This window comes from Salmo trutta, chromosome 36 (genome assembly GCF_901001165.1).
Source record: "Salmo trutta chromosome 36, fSalTru1.1, whole genome shotgun sequence".
NCBI lineage: Eukaryota > Metazoa > Chordata > Actinopteri > Salmoniformes > Salmonidae > Salmo > Salmo trutta.
The window spans coordinates 35,002,007-35,023,059 of record NC_042992.1 but is presented as its reverse complement, the minus strand read 5'-3'; the positions used below and the strand labels follow the sequence as shown (position 1 = coordinate 35,023,059).

The 21,053-nt window shown below is 42.4% G+C and overlaps 2 protein-coding genes and 1 pseudogene across 2 annotated transcripts in view; all 3 read left to right on the top strand.

Moving 5' to 3' along the window:
- eloa (elongin A) overlaps positions 1 to 3,328 on the top strand; it is a 36,979-nt gene extending 33,651 nt beyond the window's left edge. The window contains exon 12 of the mRNA XM_029735643.1: positions 2,517 to 3,328. Within this exon, the coding sequence (XP_029591503.1) occupies positions 2,517 to 2,578 (62 nt within the window). The 3' untranslated portion in view covers positions 2,579 to 3,328. The remainder of the gene's footprint in view (positions 1 to 2,516) is intronic.
- A 1,213-nt stretch (positions 3,329 to 4,541) lies between these two features.
- LOC115175956 (PITH domain-containing protein 1-like) lies at positions 4,542 to 7,454 on the top strand (annotated as a pseudogene).
- A 142-nt stretch (positions 7,455 to 7,596) lies between these two features.
- LOC115175955 (acyl-protein thioesterase 2-like) lies at positions 7,597 to 19,051 on the top strand. Its single transcript, XM_029735639.1, has 10 exons — positions 7,597 to 7,676; positions 9,862 to 9,954; positions 14,096 to 14,127; positions 14,848 to 14,913; positions 15,103 to 15,150; positions 15,614 to 15,684; positions 15,881 to 15,954; positions 16,139 to 16,240; positions 16,490 to 16,666; positions 16,957 to 19,051. Exons 2-10 carry the CDS (start codon positions 9,877 to 9,879, stop codon positions 17,005 to 17,007), a joined length of 699 nt encoding a protein of 232 aa, XP_029591499.1. The 5' UTR covers positions 7,597 to 7,676; positions 9,862 to 9,876; the 3' UTR covers positions 17,008 to 19,051.
- The last annotated feature ends 2,002 nt before the right edge of the window (positions 19,052 to 21,053 follow it).

Genomic DNA, 21,053 nt, shown 5'->3' with positions numbered 1-21,053 from the left:
AATATATATTATTTTGAACATAAATAAGCCGCACATGTCTATAAGCCGCTGGTGCCTACCGCTACATTGAAACAAATTAACTTTACACAGGCTTTAACGAAACACGGCTTGTAACAAAAATAAATAGGCTTTAACGAAACACGGCTTGTAACAAAAATAAATAGGCTTTAACGAAACACGGCTTGTAACAAAAAAAATTAAATTAGCAGTAAGCTTTAGTTGTCTTTTTGCACTGAGTCAATTCCTCACGCTGCTGTTTCCAACGTCTTATCGTCGACTCATTAAGACCAAGCTCCCGTGCAGCAGCTCTATTTCCTTTTCCAACAGCCAGATCAATCGCCTTCAACTTGAAAGCTGCATCATATGCATTTCTCCGTGTCTTTGCCATGATGAGGGTGACAAAATGACTACCGTAATCAGAATGATGGGAAGTTTGAGAGCGCTCGATTAAATCTAAACAGTAAACAAAAAAGTTGTTTGACCTTAACCCGTTCGGCAATTTCATTGGTCTAATGAAAGCTTCATGTCGACAAAAAACTGAGCACGTCACAGTATGTGTTTTTTTGGAAGAAAAAAAATGTGAAAGCGGGAAAAATCCATACATTAGCTGCGTCATTGTTTAAGCCGCGAGGTTCAAAGCCTGGGAAAAAAGTTGCGGCTTATAGTCCGGAATTTACGGTAATTAGGGTTTCGGATGAGGTCTTACAAGGTCGGTTGAAAAACTCCCCGACTTTGCAAAACCTTGGGGTTTTGGTAGATAATTTAGACTCTGAGAAACGTGATGAATTGGTAGCTCTTATTAGAAGCTACCCTGTTTTGTTTTCTGAGGAGCATGTCTGTAGAGTGCAAGCCCTGTTCGAAAGACTGGTGTGGGCCAGGTTGACTATCAATTTGGCAAAGTGTGAGTTGGCCAAAGCTACAGTCACATACATAGGCAAGGTTGTTGGTCAGGGTGTTGTCTGTCCCGTGGAAGCCAAGGTTCAGGCTGTGAAGCAGTTCCCACAGCCCTCCACAAAGAAAGAACTGATGCGCTTCCTGGGAATGGCGGGGTACTACTGTGCTTTCTGTAAAAACTTTTCGGTAGTAGTGTCCCCCCTGACCAATCTGTTGAAGGCCAAGGCTGAACTTATCTGGTCCACCCAGTGTAAATAGGCATTTGATGCAGTTAAGGCTCTTTTGTGTTTGGCACCCGTGTTGGTAACACCAAATTTTGAGAAACCTTTCAAATTGCAGATAGACGCCAGTCAAATCGGTGCTGGGGCTGTGCTTCTCCAGGAAAATGATGACAATGTTGAGTGTCCAGTCAGTTTCTTTTCCCGGAAATGTAATAAGTATCAGCAAAACTATTCTGTAATTGAAAAGGAGGCTTTAGGTCTCATTTGGGCTTTACAGCACTTCGAAGTCTATGTTGGTTCTGGTTTGACCCCTTTAACTGTGTTCACTGACCACAACCCACTTATTTTTCTTAAGTCCCTGCAAAATCCCAACCAGCGCCTGATGCGTTGGGCTTTGTTCTTGCAACCATTCAACCTCGATATTAGACACATTAGTGGTAAGGATAGTATCATTGCTGATGCTCTGTCCCGTGCTCCTTTAACCTAGTTTGTATTTTCTCTCTGCTGACCCCTGCGGGCTGTCTGCGCCTCTTTCCTCTTAAATTGCTCCCCAGGTACCAGGGCTGCTGAGTTTGAGGGGGGACAGTCAGCTAGGGGACACGGGGCTACTGCTAGGAGCCGGGACTGGTATCCATTTTTTTGTTTTTTGGGGGGGGAATTTTGGATTGCTTTAAATATGTTGGGTCGAAATTTGGGTTGAGGGTGGGACCCTCATTTTAAGGAGGGGGGCGTCACGGCCCCTCCTCTGCAGTGCAGGGGCGGTTCCTCCTGCAGGCAGAGGAGGGTCGTTAGTGATTGGAGCTGGCGTGATTGGAGCCACCTGGGCTCAAGTTATTTAAACTGCTTCACTAACCTCTCTCCCTGCTCCTCCAGGTGTGATCCTGTTTTGTTTGTTCCTTTTGTAGGTTTACTTAGTTTCCACTCAGTCATGTTCACACACACAGATTCATGCATCCATGCACTTTACATACACCCTACATTATGACATTTCCACACCTCATTCCTTTTTCTTTGTTTAAAGTTAATCGTTTTTGGTTTACAATAAAGAACCTTTTGATTGGCCTATACCTGTTGTTCATGTCCCCTCATTTTTGCCACAGGCTATGAGCCGGCCTGTGACTGCCTATGTAGATATTCCATAAAAAATCTGCCGTTTCCAGCTACAGTAGTCATTTACAACATTAACAATGTCTACACTGTTTTTCTGATCAATTTGATGTTATTTTAAATGGACAAAAAATAACCTTTTCTTTCAAAAACAATTGGACTCAACATTCATGTCAAAAAATATATATTTTTTCTTCTGATTTTAAAACATTTTGACTTTAATCTGTGTTGAGATGACATGTCTGCGTGGCTAACTTTTCTGCTGTTACAATGTCACGTCTGTTTGTCTTGCAGAAATCGCCCCCATGATGGCTAAAACTATCAAAGCTTTCAAGAACAGATTCTCCCGCCGATAGAGTTGGAGAGAGATGAATGTATGGAGTTATTGAGAGGAAGAGGGATTGTAGGAGCTAAGTGAGCTAAGCTCTTCTTTTTTTTTTATTCAATGAATTATGGAAGATCTACAAGTCCTGACCAGACATGTGTACACGCGCACACACACACAGATTTATTCCATTATTTTAGCATTTCTTAAATACACACACAATTATGTCCTCTATTTTGAACTGTTCCCAGTTTGACCCTGGCAAACACACACTTGTACACACAGACAAAATAACATTTCAAAGGTGAAACTAGTCATTTGTTACAAGTTCATACAAGCAGTATCACACTACAGAGGGACTCTGACACACAGAACTGTTCTTTATTATGGTACGCGTAAGTTAAGACATCAAACTACATAGTGCTGTTAGTCATGTTTTTTAAATACAATTGAGTAGACATCATTTTACTCCAGTGCATCCACACCTTGTTTTCCTACTGTGTTCAGTGTTGAACCACATGTGCATCCCTACTTTTATCTGGTTCACTGTGATGAGTGAGGAATGAAGTGACTGCGGGTAGAGGAAAACACAAAAAGGGAGAGCGTAAAGAGCAAGTGATAGGACCCTGCAGCTTCACTCGTATGTATTTATTTTAAATTCTGGGACCCCTGGGTCACCCTGAACCCAGACCCAAATGGAAGTGGATGAAATAGTCATTTTAATAGATTTTAATAAATGTTATATGGACATTTTTAATAAAATTGACTTTTTGCCCTCATATGTTAATGGTCTATTTTCTTCGGTCTGTGTTGATGTTGAAAAACACAGCTCAAATCTAGCAATGGAACCAAGCCATAGTGCACTGAATAAGTTGCTGTAATAGGGTACATTCTGTATGCCCCACACTGAGAACAGAGAATGTCATTGTTCAGCTTTATATTGTATCACTGTAATAATGACTACTGAAAGAAATATGCAATGGATGCTGGGTGCAAAACAAATGGGAGTAGCTTTCCACTAGACACTGATCTAAGCTCAGTTATTGGTTTTACAGGTTTGTGTGCTTGGGTTGCCACTACTTTGTATACCCACGAAGTCATAAACCCTGCCCATTTTTACAATTTATCTTTAAAATTTGATTTTAAACCTAACTTTAACCACACTGCTAACCTTATGCCTAACCCTGACCTTAAATCAAGACCAAAAACCTAATTTATGTAGCCAATTTTGACTTTGTGGCTGTGCAATCTGACTGCGCATAAAACAATTATGTATACAAACCCTGGATTGCAGATGCTATGTATTGGCTATTGAGAGGCTTTGAACCCACACCAGTAGGAGCAGTTCTCCACAGGAATTAATAGAATTCAAAGGTATTTCAATTAAATGTTTTGTTGTAGTGGGGACGGTAACATTAGTGATCTCTAAAAGTTATACTTTAAAGAATTTTATATTTTTTATGTTTACTCATGTTTTAAAAGTATGCATTAAGGCACGTGTCAAACTCATTCCATTGAGGGCCGAGTGTCTGCGGATTTTCGCTGCTTCCTTGTACTTGATTGAGGGGAGTAGGAACTCTCCTCACCTAGTTGTCTAGGTCTTAATTCGACACAAATTAACGGAAAATAACGAAAACCAGCATACACTTGGCCCTCCATGGAATGAGTTTGAAGTCCCTGCATTGAGGTGTCTAATAGAATAAACGTCGCAAAAAGGAATGTTGATTGACATTAAATGCATTTCTAAAGCTTCCAAACTCTTTTACGATGTTGGGGTAGTGCCAAGATGGAGGAACGGTGGCTTCAACACGGCGTCCCCAATCAATTAGTAATTCTAGTGTATATATAAATTATTTATAACTCATTGGTCAAAAATCTAGTGAAACCTTGTGCTTGTTCATTGGTGTTGGCCAGGCCAATCAGAGAGCACTTTGACGTTGTGCGTCTGTACGTCCATCTTGATTGGCTATTAACGTAAGTGTCATTTTAAAATGTTTCCTCTCCAGAATGTTGTGGAAAAGTGAAACAAATAACTTAGCTAGTTAGACAGTCATCACTAGATAGGACTTACATTTCCCTAAAGTGCGATATATAGTTAGTACCTGCGATGTCTGGGCGCGGCCACGGTCACGGTGGGCACAGTCACGGCTGCTGTGAAGACGAGCACGAGCCAGCGGAACGGGGCCTGGAGTATGCACTGTATCAGCACATTGACATCGAGAAACTGCAGTTCCTCAACGAAGCAAGAGAAGGCGATGGGAAACTCGTATTTAAACCATGGGATCAACGGACAGACAGGGAGAAGGTAATGTTATCGACTCATTGAACGTATAGTACATCATCTTAAATGAACCATTTTGGTGTAGAATCCCTGAATCCTTCACTGAAATTACGTGGCTCTGCGTTAAATCAAACATTGAAAAAAATGAACACCCATGTTTACTTATTTTGTACACTGAACGAAATATGTACACAGGTGGTGGAACATTTTAGTGTCAATGAGCCTTTCCTTAATAAAGCTGATCTGGACCTCTTCCATTGGTGAAGTCAAATGTCCTCTTCTTTCATTTAAGGCCAATTTCTTAGAACCGTTCTAATGTGATGAAAGGCCACTGTTGGTTAACTTTCTCATAACTGTTATGTGATACTAATGAATTAATTCTCTTGTATTAATTATCTTGAAATGCTCCCTATCTTCTGCAGTTTGTTGAGTGATGCTGATGAAGAGCTCCTGTTCAACATCCTGTAAGAACCCCCCCCCTTCAACCACCTTCTCACCCTTTATCCTGTCATTTTAACTTCAAACTTGTTTCATCATATTGTGTTTATGCGTTATCTTTCACAAATCAAGTTTTTCTCAGGTTCACCGGAAGTGTCGCCAGGGAAGACGATGAATCGCACCCTGCTGAAATGAGACTGTGAGTATTGTTTCTGCCTTTCAGAAACACCTTGAGCCAGTGTAGCATGTATCAACTCTTTGAGATTTGATGGTTATTACTCACCAAAGTCAACCGGTGTGTATTCATTTGTGCGAAAGGGGTTACAATGGGAAATGTTTTACAACAAGTTTCTATTGGACAAATTCAGGTAGGTCCTTCCACGTTTAATTCTGTTTGCTTTCGTTTGGTTCATAGTTAATACACCCCCCAGCTCTGAGCCAGCTGTGCAAACTGAAAGAGTAAGTATTGTAGCTAGCTTATTGCTCCGTGAGTGACATTTGACTCATTATTCACCCCGTGAGATCAAGACGGCTAGTGAGAAATTAGATCGCTTCTGCTACATCGGCATGGAGCTGCATTTTATTTATTGTCAGCGTGTGTGGTTTTGATAACTAACTATGTGTTGTTTTTGCATTGTCCCTGTAGATACAAGAACATATGACACATGCAGAGAACCTGAACAAGTCTTCCGTCTCAGTAGAGATCCACTGGCTCAGCTGGAATACACAACTAGGTAAGAGCAAAAGAAGTGCGCACACACACTAAAAGTAGTATTGTTTTCCCAGAAAACAATGGGGTTTGTGGTCATTGCTCACCCGTAGACTATTTCTGAGACAAAATAACAAACCATTTTTTAATTTTTTATTATACAATTTCGGTGAACTATGCCTAAGCAACCACCAAACCTAAAACACACCAAACGAATCAACCCTAAATTGACATTCTTTCCAGGATTGCCCGTTTTTCCAACGTTAATCACTTGTCAGTTCACATAACACGGAACTTTGGGACAGAGTCCACACGGGTCTGAGAGGGGAGTACTCCCAGGTGAGAACAAACATGAGACCAACGTTCAGTAAATTATCTTATACAGCTCTGACAGTGTATGCCTCAGCTGAGTTTATTTTTCTTATTGCTCTAAGGATTTCCACAATTGTTTCACTTATGTATCAGACTTTACTTTGACTGTTATATGTTGTCCATTTTTTTTAAATGGCAAAACACCTCACCTCTGTCTCATCTGTTTTGCTCTCTTCCTCCCAGGCTCATAGACATGAAGTGACCATCTGCAACTACGAGGCATCCGCTAACCCCGCAGACCATAAAGTCGACAGCATCATCCCACAAACAAATGTGATCTCCTGAGAGAAAGGAGGGGTGGGATAGTTGCATTGACAGAGATGGGTCAAAAGGAAGTGTGATGGATACTTAGGCCTGGTGGGTGAACTTTCTCATTGGAGGTCAGGTATGCCTAATACTGAACATCAGTGTCTAATCTGGATTTTCTCAGTTACACTTATTGTACCACCGAGTGGAGGCTGAAAGAAGTAAGTTTTAGTTTGGTAAATGAATACATTTAATGTCAGTTGCTGGTAACCCTGTTATAAAGCATCACGGTGCTTTTATCTAAAACTATATCTGGACACTGTCTCCCACCTAGTGGTTTGTTGTAATATGACAACTTGTCTCAGCAAAACTGGAATGACTCAAGTCCCCTGCAGTGGGAGCTCACTAACATTTTTTCATTCAAGTTCTGAATGGCATGGCAATAATGTGACTATGTAGACATTTTGACACAACCAAAGTAGATCAGCATAAGGTTTTCATTTGATTAGATTAGACCCACATACACACATTTACTTTAGGGGTGAGTTGCGTACTATACCACACAGCTTTCTTTGACACCCGCCAAACACAAAAGCTATTTAACTGATGATTTCATTGCATTATTAATGTAGTGTCACATTGCAGTCTGTGACCGCCAGTGGCTGAACGTGATGGCTTGGTGCGACATATTGGAGTTGGGAATTTGCTGTATGCGTAGGCTGAGAAATAGTAAATGTTCTCTGCTGTTGTGTGTAATGTAATTATTTGAAGAATAAAGATGTGTTACATAATATATATTTCTAATGAGTATAAAATTGAATCGAAATGTAGATTTTGGATTAATAAAGGACAGTATTGTTATTTGTGTAAAAGGATGCTTTTTGAATTTGGTATAATATATTTGTTTATTGTAAATTGGACTAGAATGTATTGCCTATCAAAGTAACTATCAATTGATGGGGGGGTGTACGGTAAGCGCGAGCTCGAGAGAGGTTGGGGACGTCATCATGACATCACTACGAAGAATCCCCGCCCCTCTACACCAGTAGCGGAAGTTCTGTTGATATTCTTGGACAGCAAGTGGTGAGTGTATGAATTTGTATTAGCGGGCCGCGGTTTTACAATACTCATTTACCCCGTCCGTACCGAACCCACATGGGCCTTTGGTTACCACTGGGGTTCAAGGGCATGGGGAAGTGATGTATTCAAATACCTGGTCGAATTTAGGCCACATGTCAATCGAACCAAGCTCGAATGGCAGCGGAAGGCAGTGTACTGAGACAATACAGATTGCTGCTGTGTGGTTAGCTTTCTAAACTAGTCATTGTGATGATTTATAGCCAGCTAAACAGGATTAAACTGGCTACTTGGATGTAGCTAACTAGCTTTTCCATGTTTGAAACAATCTAGCTAGTGGCTTTGCACTAATCCTCTCCCGAATTCTCCCACCGGGTCGCTCAACGACTGGGTTAGTGAGCTAAGCTGCTTCTCAGCCCCATTGTTTCTTTATCCCCACCCCCTTCCTATCCTTTAGCTAGCAAATGAACGAAATAGCCGTACCCTGAATCGCAGGTTGTCTATGTATAGCCACATATGTCTACTTCAAATTATCGAAATAAAGTAATATAAAAAGATAACTGACTTACGTTGCAAGTAGCCACACCAGCTAGCTAGCCTGCATAACCAAGCTGGCTTTTAAAATTAGCGGTGTAATTAGTCCAAACAGTTCCGTTTTGCAACTAAAACTAGATTTTCTACTGGAAAAATTCAGGTAGGTCCCTCCCTGTACCGTTTATGAAACGTTTTGCAACATAATCGGCGGAATGAATACACCCCAGGTGTTGCTGGTGAAAGATGGCTATAATGACTGCCGCATATGACTTGATACTTGCCAGGTGGCTAGAATTTACGCACCGGGTAAACCTTACAGGGCCTTTATCCCAGTAATTATTGCTCTTGACTACTGAGGAAATCGAGCCATTAGCTGCTGTAAATGCAAGTGAATAAAGAGCCAAGGGGGACATCTTCTTACGCCAAACACTGAACCAGTCAACGTTTAGTTTGTCCCAGCCAGTTTAATGCAAGTCAGATGGGAACTCGTGATGGTGTAGCCGTGCATGGGCGGCATTGTTTGTATCACCAGCAGAAGCCTTGCGCAGAGGGAGAGAGAGGTGACTGTGAAATCAGTGCATTTCCATCCGATTAGCTATTTGTGGTCTTTCTGTCATCTCTGAAGGGACTGAGGATGTTTGCATTGCAAACACAATTATAGGCTGCCTAACATTAAGTGATGGTATGAAGTCTAAGGACTACACTGGCATGCTGGAACAAAGCCTCATCTGTGTCATTGATGCTAGATGCTACTATCCAATTGCTTCAGAACAGGCCTACTATCTAGGGAGCACATCATATCGGGTTATGCTATCTGGGGTCCTTGGTACGTCCCTACCGTAACCATAACGTATACCTAACCTTAACCGTTTTAAATGTCAACTTCAATTGGGTAGGGATGTCCCAAGGATTCTGGATAGCAAGAACAGAGTGCTGTAGGCCTACCTGCCTGGGGGAATCATATAACTTGGTCTATTAAAGCATGCAATAGCTGACACAGTCACAAGGAAATGAGGCAAAGGCACAATGAGCATGCGTGTCACTGCAGTTCAGAAAGTTATTGTGATGTGTGATGCACGGCCCTGTTCTTTCTCCCTATTGAGCCTGTCATTATCATTCCCCTGATTTGGCTCTTTTTCTGTCTCTCCCTTTGCTTTCACTAACTGCCGGTCATTAGGTGGGTGGAATTGTAACTAACTCGGTGTATGATCTCCTTGAAGGTTTATACATTAACCTCCTTACTTTTCCTTTCATTTTCTCCTCTCATTGTTTCTTTCTCTCTTGCTTGCCTCATCTTTTTGTTGTCATATGTCGCTCAACCTGACTACGAGGGTATTAAAAGTTGATTTTGAAAACAATATGCTCTAGCTAGCCGATATCCATTATCAGTGGATAGGCAGTGGCATCAGTCCTAGCCTATTGGCATCTTGGTTAATTACATAAATACAGTTAGGAAGAGTACATTTAGTTGATGAGTTTCGAAACTTGCTGACTGAAGAGATTCTTCTCAGTATTCAGCCTGTCTCTTTGGTTCAAAGCAGCCATAATCTGTGGGAGGTTCAGTTCTTTTGTCATCATGTCTGTCCCTATGCTGAATAGCTGCGTTGATAACCAGCCAACGTCATTGATATGCCCTTTTCCCCCATCCTCTCTCTAGCACCCCTTACAGTGTATGTGTGGCAACAACATGTCTCTGCCGCTGCTTGCCGAGGCTGTGACGGTGTCCGGGACAGAGAAGGAGACCGCTGCGGTGAGAGACCACACCAACACCATAGTGTAACTTATGGCATCCATCAGCAAATTTGCCCACTTGTTGCAAAGTATCAAAGGAAGTGCAAGAGTTGCCATGCTAAACCTAATTTGTAGTTCAGAGGCGCTGTAAACTAGGGCTGGGACGATACTAGTATTGCAGTATTTTTTTCCATGGCAAAAATGTAAAACCAAAGTCTTTAGTCCTTTAAAAACCTGCTTTATGTAAAATATTGTGTTCTTTGAATTGGAAAATAAATAAATGATGACAGATGTTTCTCTTAAATTAGGACTTTTTCCTAAAGAAGTTAAATCTGCTTCGTGTTTTGTTTGCTTGCCAAGATACTGACAAGTATTTATTTTCCAATGCAAAGAACACTATTTTATCTACAGCAGGTTTTTAAAGGACTAAATACTTTGGTTAAAACATTTCTGCCATGGAAAAAAATTCTGCAATACTAGGATCGTCCCACCCCTAGTTTACAGCAACAAGTATTGTGATACTGGTATCGTCCCGGCCCTACTGTGAACCCACTGGGCAAAAAGTGCTTTAATCAACGTTTTTTTCCCATGTGATTTCAACAAAAATAATCAATGTGTTGATGTTGAATCAATGTGGGAAAACTGATTGGATTTGCAACAAGTCCTCAACGTAAGGTAATTTAGTCTTTTTTCACCCAACTTTCGTGCACTGCTCCCGAGCATACAACTCGCCATTGTCCAGTCTCTTGACAACAAGATAGACGAAATCCGAGCAAGGGTTTCCTTCCAGAGAGACATCAGAGATTGTAACGTTCTTTGTTTTACGGAAACATGGCTCACTCGGGATACGTCATCAGAGTCGGTACAGCCACCTGGCTTCTTCACGCATCGCGCCAACAGAAACAAACATTTCTCTGGTAAGAAGAAGGGCGGGGGTGTATGCCTTATGATTAACGAGACGTGGTATGATCATAACAACATACAGGAACTCAAGTCCTTTTGTTCACCTGACCGAGAATTCCTTACAATCAAATGCCGACCACATTATCTACCAAGAGAATTCTCTTCGATCATAATCACAGTCGTGTATATCCCGCCCCAATCAGACACATCAATGGCCCAGAAAGAACTTAATTTGACTCTATGTAAACTGGAAACCACATATCCTGAGGCTGCATTTATTGTAGCTGGGGATTTTAACAAGGCTAATCTGCACCCTCGACAACTACAATGATTATTATTATTTGACCATGCTGGTCATTTATGAACATTTTAACATCTTGACCATGTTCTGTTATAATATCCACCCGGCACAGCCAGAAGAGGACTGGCCACCCCTCATAGCCTGGTTCCTCTCTAGGTTTCTTCCTAGGTTTTTGGCCTTTCTAGGGAGTTTTTCCTAGGGAGTTTTTCCTAGCCACCGTGCTTCTTTCACATGCATTGCTTGCTGTTTGGGGTTTTAGGCTGGGTTTCTGTACAGCACTTTGAGATTTCAGCTGATATACGAAGGGCTGTGCCGGGTGGATATTATAACAGAACATGGTCAAGATGTTAAAATGTTCATAAATGACCAGCATGGTCAAATAATAATAATCATTGTAGTTGTCGAGGGTGCAACAAGCACGTCCGGTGAACAGGTCAGGGTTCCGTAGCCGCAGGCAGAACAGTTGAAACTGGAGCAGCAGCATGGCCAGGTGGACTGGGGACAGCAAGGAGTCATCATGCCAGGTAGTCCCGAGGCATGGTCCTAGGGCTCAGGTCCTCCGAGAGAAAGAGAGAATTAGAGAGAGCATATTTAAATTCACACAGGACACCGGATAAGACAAGAGAATACTCCAGATGAAACAGACTGACCCTAGCCCCCCGGCACATAAACTACTGCAGCATAAATACTGGAGGCTGAGACAGGAGGGATCAGAAGACACTGTGGCCCCATCCGATGATACCCCCGGACACGGCCAAACAGGCAGGATATAACCCCACCCACTTTGCCAAAGCACAGCCCCCACACCACTAGAGGGATGTCTACAACCACCAACTTACCGTCCGAAGACAAGGCCGAGTATAGCCCACAAAAATCTCCGCCATGGCACAACCCAAGGGGGGGGGCGCCAACCCAGACAGGAAGACCACGTCAGTGACTCAACCCACTCAAGTGACGCACCCCTCCCATGGACGGCATGGAAGAACACAAGTAAGTCAGTGACTCAGCCCCTGTAATAGGGTTAGAGGCAGAGAATCCCAGTGGAAAGAGGGGAACCGGCAAGGCAGAGACAGCAAGGGCGGTTCGTTGCTCCAGCCTTTCCATTCACCTTCACACTCCTGGGCCAGACTACACTTAATCATAGGACCTACTGAAGAGATAAGTCTTCAGTAAAGACTTAAAGGTTGAGACTGAGTCTGCGTCTCTCACATGGGTAGGCAGACTATTCCATAAAAATGGAGCTCTATAGGAGAAAGCCCTACCTCCAGCCGTTTGCTTAGAAATTCTAGGGACAATTAGGAGGCCTGCGTCTTGTGACCGTAGCGTACGTGTAGGTATGTTCACCCATGACTGCGTGGCCATGTACGTCTCCAACTCAATCATCAAGTTTGCAGACGACACTACAGTGGTAGGCTTGATTACCAACAACGACGAGACGGCCTACAGGGAGGAGGTGAAGGCCCTCGAAGTGTGGTGTCAGGAAAATAACCACTCACTCAACGTCAACAAAACATAGGAGATGACCGTGGACTTCAGGAAACAGCAAGGGGAGCACCCCCCTATCCACATCGACGGGACAGTAGTGGAGAAGGTGTAAAGTTTTAAGTTCCTCGGCGTACACATCACGGACAAACTGAAATGGCCCACCCACACAGACAGCGTGGTGAAGAAGGCGCAGCAGTGCCTCTTCAACCTCAGGAGCCTGAAGAAATTCGGCTTGTCACCAAAAACACTCACAAACTTTTACAGATGCACAATCGAGAGCATCCTGTCGGGCTGTATCACCGCCTGGTACGGCAAATGCTCCGCCCACAACCGTAAGGCTCTCCAGACAGAGGGTAGTGAGGTCTGCACAACGCATCACCGGGGGCAAACTACCTGCCCTCCAGGACACCTACACCACCCGATGTCACAGGAAGGCCAAAAAGATCATCAAGGACAACAACCACCCGAGCCACTGCCTGTTCACCCCGCTATCATCCAGAAGGCGAGGTCAGTACAGGTGCATCAAAGAGGGGTCCGAGAGACTGAAAAACAGCTTCTATCTCAAGGCCATCAGACTGTTAAACAGCCATCATTAACATTGAGTGGCTGCTGCCAACATACCAACTCATATCTAGCTACTTTAATAATGAAAAATTGATGTAATACATGTATCACTAGCCACTTTAAACAATGCCACTTTATATAATGTTTACATACCCTACATTACTCATCTCATATGTATATACTGTACTCTATACCATCTTGCCTATGCCGTTCGGCCATCGCTCAGTCATATTTTTATGTACATATTCTTATTCATTCTTTTACACTTGTGTGTGTATAAGGTAGTTGTGAAATTGTTAGATATTACTGCATGGTCGGAACTAGAAGCACAAGCATTTCGCTACACTCGCATTAACATCTGCTAACCATGTGTATGTGACAAATAAAATTTGATTTGATTTGAATTCGCGTTAGTTAACAATTCAACCAAATGTAAATAACATAACGTTGAACTGCCGTCTGTGCCCTGTGAGAGATTATTTGGTGTGGTTGCACAGCCCTATCAGAACTGTGCTATGTTAAAATATTGCCGCTGGAAGGCATAACAAACTGATTACACCAAAGTTATTTGGGTCTGTTAAGCACTTGTAAGGTCAAAACCAACTCAATTGAATTCATTTGTGAATGCTCATATTTGATTTTTACAGATTTTTTGGTATGTTCTATCTGGCTCGCAAAATTCATTTTCTTTCTCTTATGCTGCCTCTGATTAAATACTATTATTTAGAGTTGGCAAGCAGTAATATCAACTGAGTAGGAATTTGCCCGTTGTTGTTGTTGGGCCTGATTCACTTGTTCATGGTGTTCATATGCAAATACAGTGCAGTAGCCAGTAAACTGGCATGCTCATTGATGTTCTCTGAGGTTCGTAATGCACCATTAACCAATCTCCCCTATTCTACCACAGGTGATCTTCCTTCATGGTTTGGGTGACTCAGGGTGAGTTTTCTGTCTGAAGCCCGTTGCATGCTTCCCAGTCAACAGTTTGCATGTATTAAAACAACATTTTGAGACGTTTTGGTGTTCGGCAGGTTTTTTTCCGGATGTTCATGCACACATCTTTTTTTTTCTTCTTGAGGCAAGTCGAAGTTCGGTAGCCGAAGTCTGCGCCCCTTTGTCAGGGATTGATCAACAGTACTACTCCTAGTAGGATTAGGTACTATGGACGGGATTCTTCAATTAAAGTGTTTCTTGTCATTCAGCGAGAGACGACTAGTTTCATGCAAATGTTTTCACTTGAGAAATACTGCACCAAACATGTTAGTTAGATGTAAAATTGCGCGACTAAGACATCCTCATCAAAAACGTCAATTTATTACAGTTTTCATGATTTATCTTAGATTAATTCAGACTATTTTGAGGAAGTGTGCACCTTCATATATACGGTCATTGGTGTATACTGACTGTTGTTTTTACGGCATCTCAAGAGGGACAAACGGTAAAAATTGCTTTTTTTAAAATAGTTTTTCAAGCGACAGTCTTTTAAGGGAGTATGCGAGGCACAGATGTTCACTTCGCCTAGCCAAGTTCTGCTATGAGGAAAGTGAACCTAGTATGAGGGCGCCTTTATACTCTGTATAAATCGTTCTGTCTTCTAGCCTAATCTGTATAGAGTACAACGTTCTCTCTCTGACTTGCTCTTTTTCTTCATGTTGTCAGGCATAGCTGGGCAGATGCCATGACGGCTATCCGACTGCCACATGTAAAGTATATCTGCCCCCACGCGTAAGTCTGTATGATTTTCTAACAAGTTTATTTCTTTGCTTAAGTGCCTCTGTCTCAATTTCCAGAGTAGGATGTAATCAGAGAGTTGAATCTTCTATTTGGTAGTGTCTCATCTCTGATCTTTCTATACAACCACTTTGTATTCCTCCACCCATGTGTACTCACATTGATTCGCTTGTTTGTCCGCAGTCCCAGAATCCCCGTCACTCTCAATATGAAGATGACCATGCCCTCATGGTGAGTTATATGTTTGCACTGATCTGAAAAATATGTCATTGGCCAATGGCTTGACTCTAACCTACACTTCAGTGGAAAAGAGATTTCCTTTGGGTAAAAGATTTGTCGAACGAGGAATTCCTTCAAAGACGGATTCACACACTATCTGGATACCAGGGGCACATAAGATATACAGTAAGCTCCAAAAGTATTGGGCCAGTGACATATTGACGGTTGAAGTGTAGACTGTCAGCTTTAATCTCAGGGAATTTGAGCTTTTGGTCCCCTAAAATGTACAAAAAGTGCTATAATTTCTAAACGGTTCATCTGATATGGTCTGCACTTTAACCTCATCGACATTGAATCATTTCAAACCCAAAGTGCTTGAGTACAGAGCCAAAACAACAAAACATTTCACTGTGCCAGTACTTTTGGAGTTCACTGTATGAGATGTGTATTCAATTGACTGACCATGGATCTGTAGGTTTGACCTGATGGGTCTCAGCCCAGATTCTCCAGAGGACGAGGCTGGCATCAAGAGGGCAGCGGAGAACAGTAAGTCATTCAGTGTGACACCAGTACTATATATATATATATCTATATATATATCATTGTAGATGCATATAGATATCATACCAATCTCTATTCACACAACCATGTTAGCGAAAGCACAGTGTGCATCATTACTAGACATTATCACCCCGACTATATACTGTATATGTTCAATTTCCGTTTTCATTCTTTTCCACAGTCAAGGCCATAATCGACCATGAGGCAAAGAATGGGATACCCGCCAATCGTGTGCTGCTTGGAGGGTTCTCTCAGGTAAGCGTCAATGTGAATCGCTACGGAGGTGTTGTGCAAATTAAGTCCTCTTTTTTTGGAGTTCCTGATTATCAGTGATTTTTTTTTTCTTCTCAACATTGCTGTTTAAACTGTGTTAACCATGTGAACATTATAGGTCTAAACACATTCTACCCCTATTTCCCTCTATTGTTCCGTCTCCCAGGGTGGGGCTCTGTCCTTGTATACCGCTCTCACCTGTCAGCAGCAATTGGCGGGCGTGGTCGCTCTCAGTTGCTGGTTACCGCTTCACAAGAGTTTCCCACAGGTACAGTTACACAGCTTACTTGTTTGTCCAAAATGCACGGTACTCTCTGGCCCCTGAACATTCCACAGAGCTGTTTCTTTTATTACTGGGCTGGATTCCAAACTGGAAAATGTACTCTCCGTTGGTCTTGATGATTTTGCTGTGTAGATATGAATGAACTGGATATGTGATTTTGGTGTTAGAACCTGGTCTTGGTCTTCACCTTTTGCATTGTATTAATTGGATGTAATGGTCTGTTGTTCCCATTAGGCGGCGAGCGCCAGTGGGAACAGAGACATGCCCATACTGCAGTGTCATGGGGAGATGGACCCCATGATCCCAGTGCAGTTTGGGGCCATGACGGCCGAGAAGCTCAAGGTCATCGTCAACCCTCAGAAAATTACCTTCCGGACCTACCCGGGACTCGTGCACAGCTCCTGTCCTCAGGTAAAAGGGGATGTTGGTTGTAACGTGCATGAGTATCGATGTTCTATGTGTGCTAATGGTTTTCTATGAGTATCGATGTTCTATGTGTGCTAATGGTTTTCTATGAGTATCAATGTTGTTCTATGTGTGCTAATGGTTTTCTATGAGTATCAATGTTGTTCTATGTGTGCTAATGGTTTTCTATGAGTATCAATGTTGTTCTATGTGTGCTAATGGTTTTCTATGAGTATCGGTTTGGAAGTATTCATGGTGTTCGGTTTCTTATAAGCCTCTTTATTTTGATTTTGCAGGAGATGGCAGCAGTGAAGGAATTCATTGAGAAGCAGTTGCCCCGAATCTGACCTCGCCTCAACCCCACTGTGACCCTTAGACACTGACTTCTCACCTCTGACCTGCCATTCTCCCACTGGAAACAGCCATGAGCACTGCCCCCTCCCCATACATACATACACAGTAACACTTAATTTCACATATCATCATCATATGCACATAATACATTCCAAAAAAATCCAACCAACGCACATCATACTGGACACACCATTTATAAACGCACATTTGTTAACACACTGAAGTGCACACTCAAGTCTTACCTTTTTGAGCGAGAATCACTCACTCACACAGTACATTCCCCTGGGATTCTTTTCTCTCTTATCCAACCCGCCATTGTCCCCTCTTTCTTTCTCTCAATCTCTCTTTCCTTTCACAACCTCCACTCCTGTTTCCCTCCGATGCTGTGTGTGTCAGTGAGTCAGTCAGTCAGTCAGTGAAGCAGTTAGTTTGCAGGTGGCCCTGTTGCTAGATGCCACCTGGTGTCAGAGAGCCTGGCTCAGGTTCAGCAGCCTGTGGTTCTGGTCCTCAGGCCCCGAGGTCTGGTGCCGCCTGGAGTGACTCTGGTGCCGTCTGGAGTGACTCTGGTGCCACGCTGCTCTGCATGCTGTTCCCAACGGGTTCACGGCCACTGGTGGGGTTGTGGTCACACCCCAGCTACCCATGGGTTCCCCGTTACTCCTGGGTGCCCCTACTTGTGCTGATTCAAATATCTGACATTCTAAAAATAAAAAAAGGAAATAAAGGAAACCTATGGATCATTACTTTTGCCACCATCTTCTGTTCTTTACCACAATTTAGGGCTATTGATGATGTGGATAAAGTGTACATTTTATGATTTATTTGGTTTGACATGAATGGGAATGATAACAAAAATAAATGTATAAAATCAGACATTATTTCCATTGCATGTCCAAAATGACGTGGCAGGATTTCATAAAAATGTATTGACTGATAAAGATTAAAATGTTGAATTTCATACACCTTAGGGCTTAAAAAAATCCTCTAAATTATTTTAGCTGCTTGTTCGTTTATTGCACGAAATAAATAGTCAGCAAAGCTAAACCTAGATTGGTGTTGTCTCACACCAGATGGAACCAGACCAGGACATAAAGTGTAGTAGACAGAACTTGACTCATTTGACTGCAGCTCTTCCTAGCCGATCCCTCTCAGCATCTAGCATTTGACCAGTGAGCCAAGTTCCATTCCATCCATGTGTCCAGCACAAATCAGTTTCAGCTCTCACGCTGACAGGTCATTTTTACTGTCGAGCAAAACTATTTACTCATTTGACAACTTACTGGCACCCACTAGTAAAGTGTGAAAAGGTCCTAGTTAAATTTTAAAATGGGTATACACTGGGAAGGCTTTGATAGGAAAAAAGCTGTAACTTTTAATTGAAGGGTGATTTTTTTTTTAAAGCATTAATCTTGAACAACTTGTGGCGCTTGGGTGTATGACTTTAACTCTGAGTTAGTGTGCTATAATAAGGTGTTCTGTATTTTCCTTTTGTCAATGTTTTCTCTGTATGATGACCTATTCTGTGTTACTGAAACCTAATTTAAAAGGGTAGACATTGGAGAATAAAAAAATCTCTATTGATTGTTCCGCTATTTAATGAATGTCTCACTCCCTAATTTGTCTGTTATTACATGTTTCCCCATGTCATATTCCTTGACCCAACACAACTGTTGTTACTTTTCACTTGTACTAGTGGGCTACCTTTTGTATTCTTTTCTCTGTTACTTTCTCTTATTTGTCTTCCATCCCTTTTTGCCTTCTAGTCCCATCCGGTCACCTAATTCCATGTGGGACAAGGTTGGATAAAGTGTCTCATGTTCTCCTGAGTTGTACTTTGTAATTGTTTGAATTTTTACGGTTGTGACTCATTTTGATTTGTCATTTTGTCTCAATGCGTTTGGTCACTTTGTCATCTCGTCTTTGTGTCTTTTTAATTTGACTGGCTAAAACATGTTGAGCGGCTGTTTGTCCCTCAGGTTATTTGATTTTTCCAAGACACCTGTATGTGTGGAATAAATGATGCAAATAACAACAGTGCATTTGAGTTGAGCTTTTTTGTTGTGGAATGGTTATGGTAGTAATATTTCTGGTCTGTGAACTGTACATCACATCGTTCAAGAAATTAGGGACAGCCAAAGCGTGCATGTACACGTCTCTTGTGCAGACTTCTGCAGTGCAGACCATAGAGAATGATAGAGGCCTCTAGTGGCCCAAAAGATGTTTTAGCATGGGCAGCGCCATTGAGGGCTTCCACCATGCTTCTGCCCTTTTTTAAAGTAGCCAACTGGATGGGAATTCCTATGGGTTGTAGCCTCAATGGCGCTGCCCATGCTATCACAGACGCTGTAATGACACCGATATAAAGTTTAGTCCTAAAAAATGTATGTATTTGGGTAGTTAAGTGGTAGTTAACACGCTAAATGAACAGAACAAGCTATATAACATAAATATTTCAGGGAATGAAATGATCGAGTCTGTTTGAAAGGAGTCTGTCACTTAAGTGTAGCCTAATGACATGCATGAATTGTTCTACTACCTTAACGGCTTCAGAAAGGTAAACGTAATGTTTCTTGAGACATTTAGCTATATAATAGTTTTTTTTTTTTGCCTTTGAGTTGTGTTTCAGAAAGTTAACAAAAGTCGACCTGTCCCCAAGAGGAGTGAGGTGAGTTCAGAAACTCAGGAAATGGCATCTGTTTGCAGCACTGCATTGTCGACCATTGTCTTATAGTTCATCACATTTCACAAGCCTATTTTCGGAAAAAAAGGCACATATAGTTAACCACTGCCTGCAAATCTCTCAAAATATAATATGTAGGCTAGGAGATAGCCTACCACAGATGCATTCTTGCCACCGATGCAATTGTTAGGCCTTTTTCCAGACATGGGGTGCTTATTACATTCGATAATGCGAAGCACAAACTCACAGATAAGCTATAATGATGTGAGGGGAATGAAAAAAGAAACAGAACACATTTATTAATGGTGTCTTTATTGGGTTATAGGCAAACAGTAATTTGACAAAAATGGTAAATAGGATCCAGGCACATGAGTGTGTAGCAAAATCACAAAGAATGGCTGTGGGGTCTCCTGTACAATACTCAACTTCTGCTACTGTTTCCATCGATGACCCTATTTGGGTAGAGAGAGCAGTGGCTGAAGAGGATGACTCACTTGACTGGATACAATTGTTACAGGAAATGGGGCTAGATAACTTCTCTAGCACACCATGACATAGATAACTTGTCTAGCTGAAACCATAGGCAGAGTTTAAAAGAGTATATAAGGAGATAGAATTCAATGGGAGAGTGTGACCAAATTTTAGAGACAGAGCTACTGCACTGCACGGCTAGCGAATTCTCTTAGAGCACCAATTGGAATCTTATTACGCTATACAGGGAGATCTAAATAAGTGTAACTAGAACTGGTGGTCCCAGTGCGCCCAACCCACGTGGAGTTCCAGGTCTCCGGCAGCCTCTGGAACTGCCGGTCTGCGGCCAACAAGGCTGAGTTCATCTCAGCCTATGCTACCCTCCAGTCCCTAGACTTCCTGGCGCTGATGGAAACATGGATCACCACAGATAACACTGCTACTCCTACTGCTCTCTGCTCGTCTGCCCACGTGTTCTCGCATACCCCTAGAGCATCGAGCCAGCGGGGTGGTGGCACTGGAATCCTCATCTCTCCCAAGTGGACATTCTCTCTTTCTCCCCTGACCCATCTGTCTATCTCCTCATTTGAATTCCATGCTGTCACAGTCACTAGCCCATTCAAGCTTAACATCCTTATCATTTATCGCCCTCCAGGTTCCCTTGGAGAGTTCATCAATGAGCTTGACGCCTTGATAAGTTCCTTTCCTGAGGATGGCTCACACCACACAGTTCTGGGTGACTTTAACCTCCCTACGTCTACCTTTGACTCATTTCTCTCTGCCTCCTTCTTTCCACTCCTCTCCTCTTTTGACCTCACCCTCTCACCGTCCCCCCCTACTCACATGGCAGGCAATACGCTTGGCCTCATCTTTACTAGATGCTGTTCT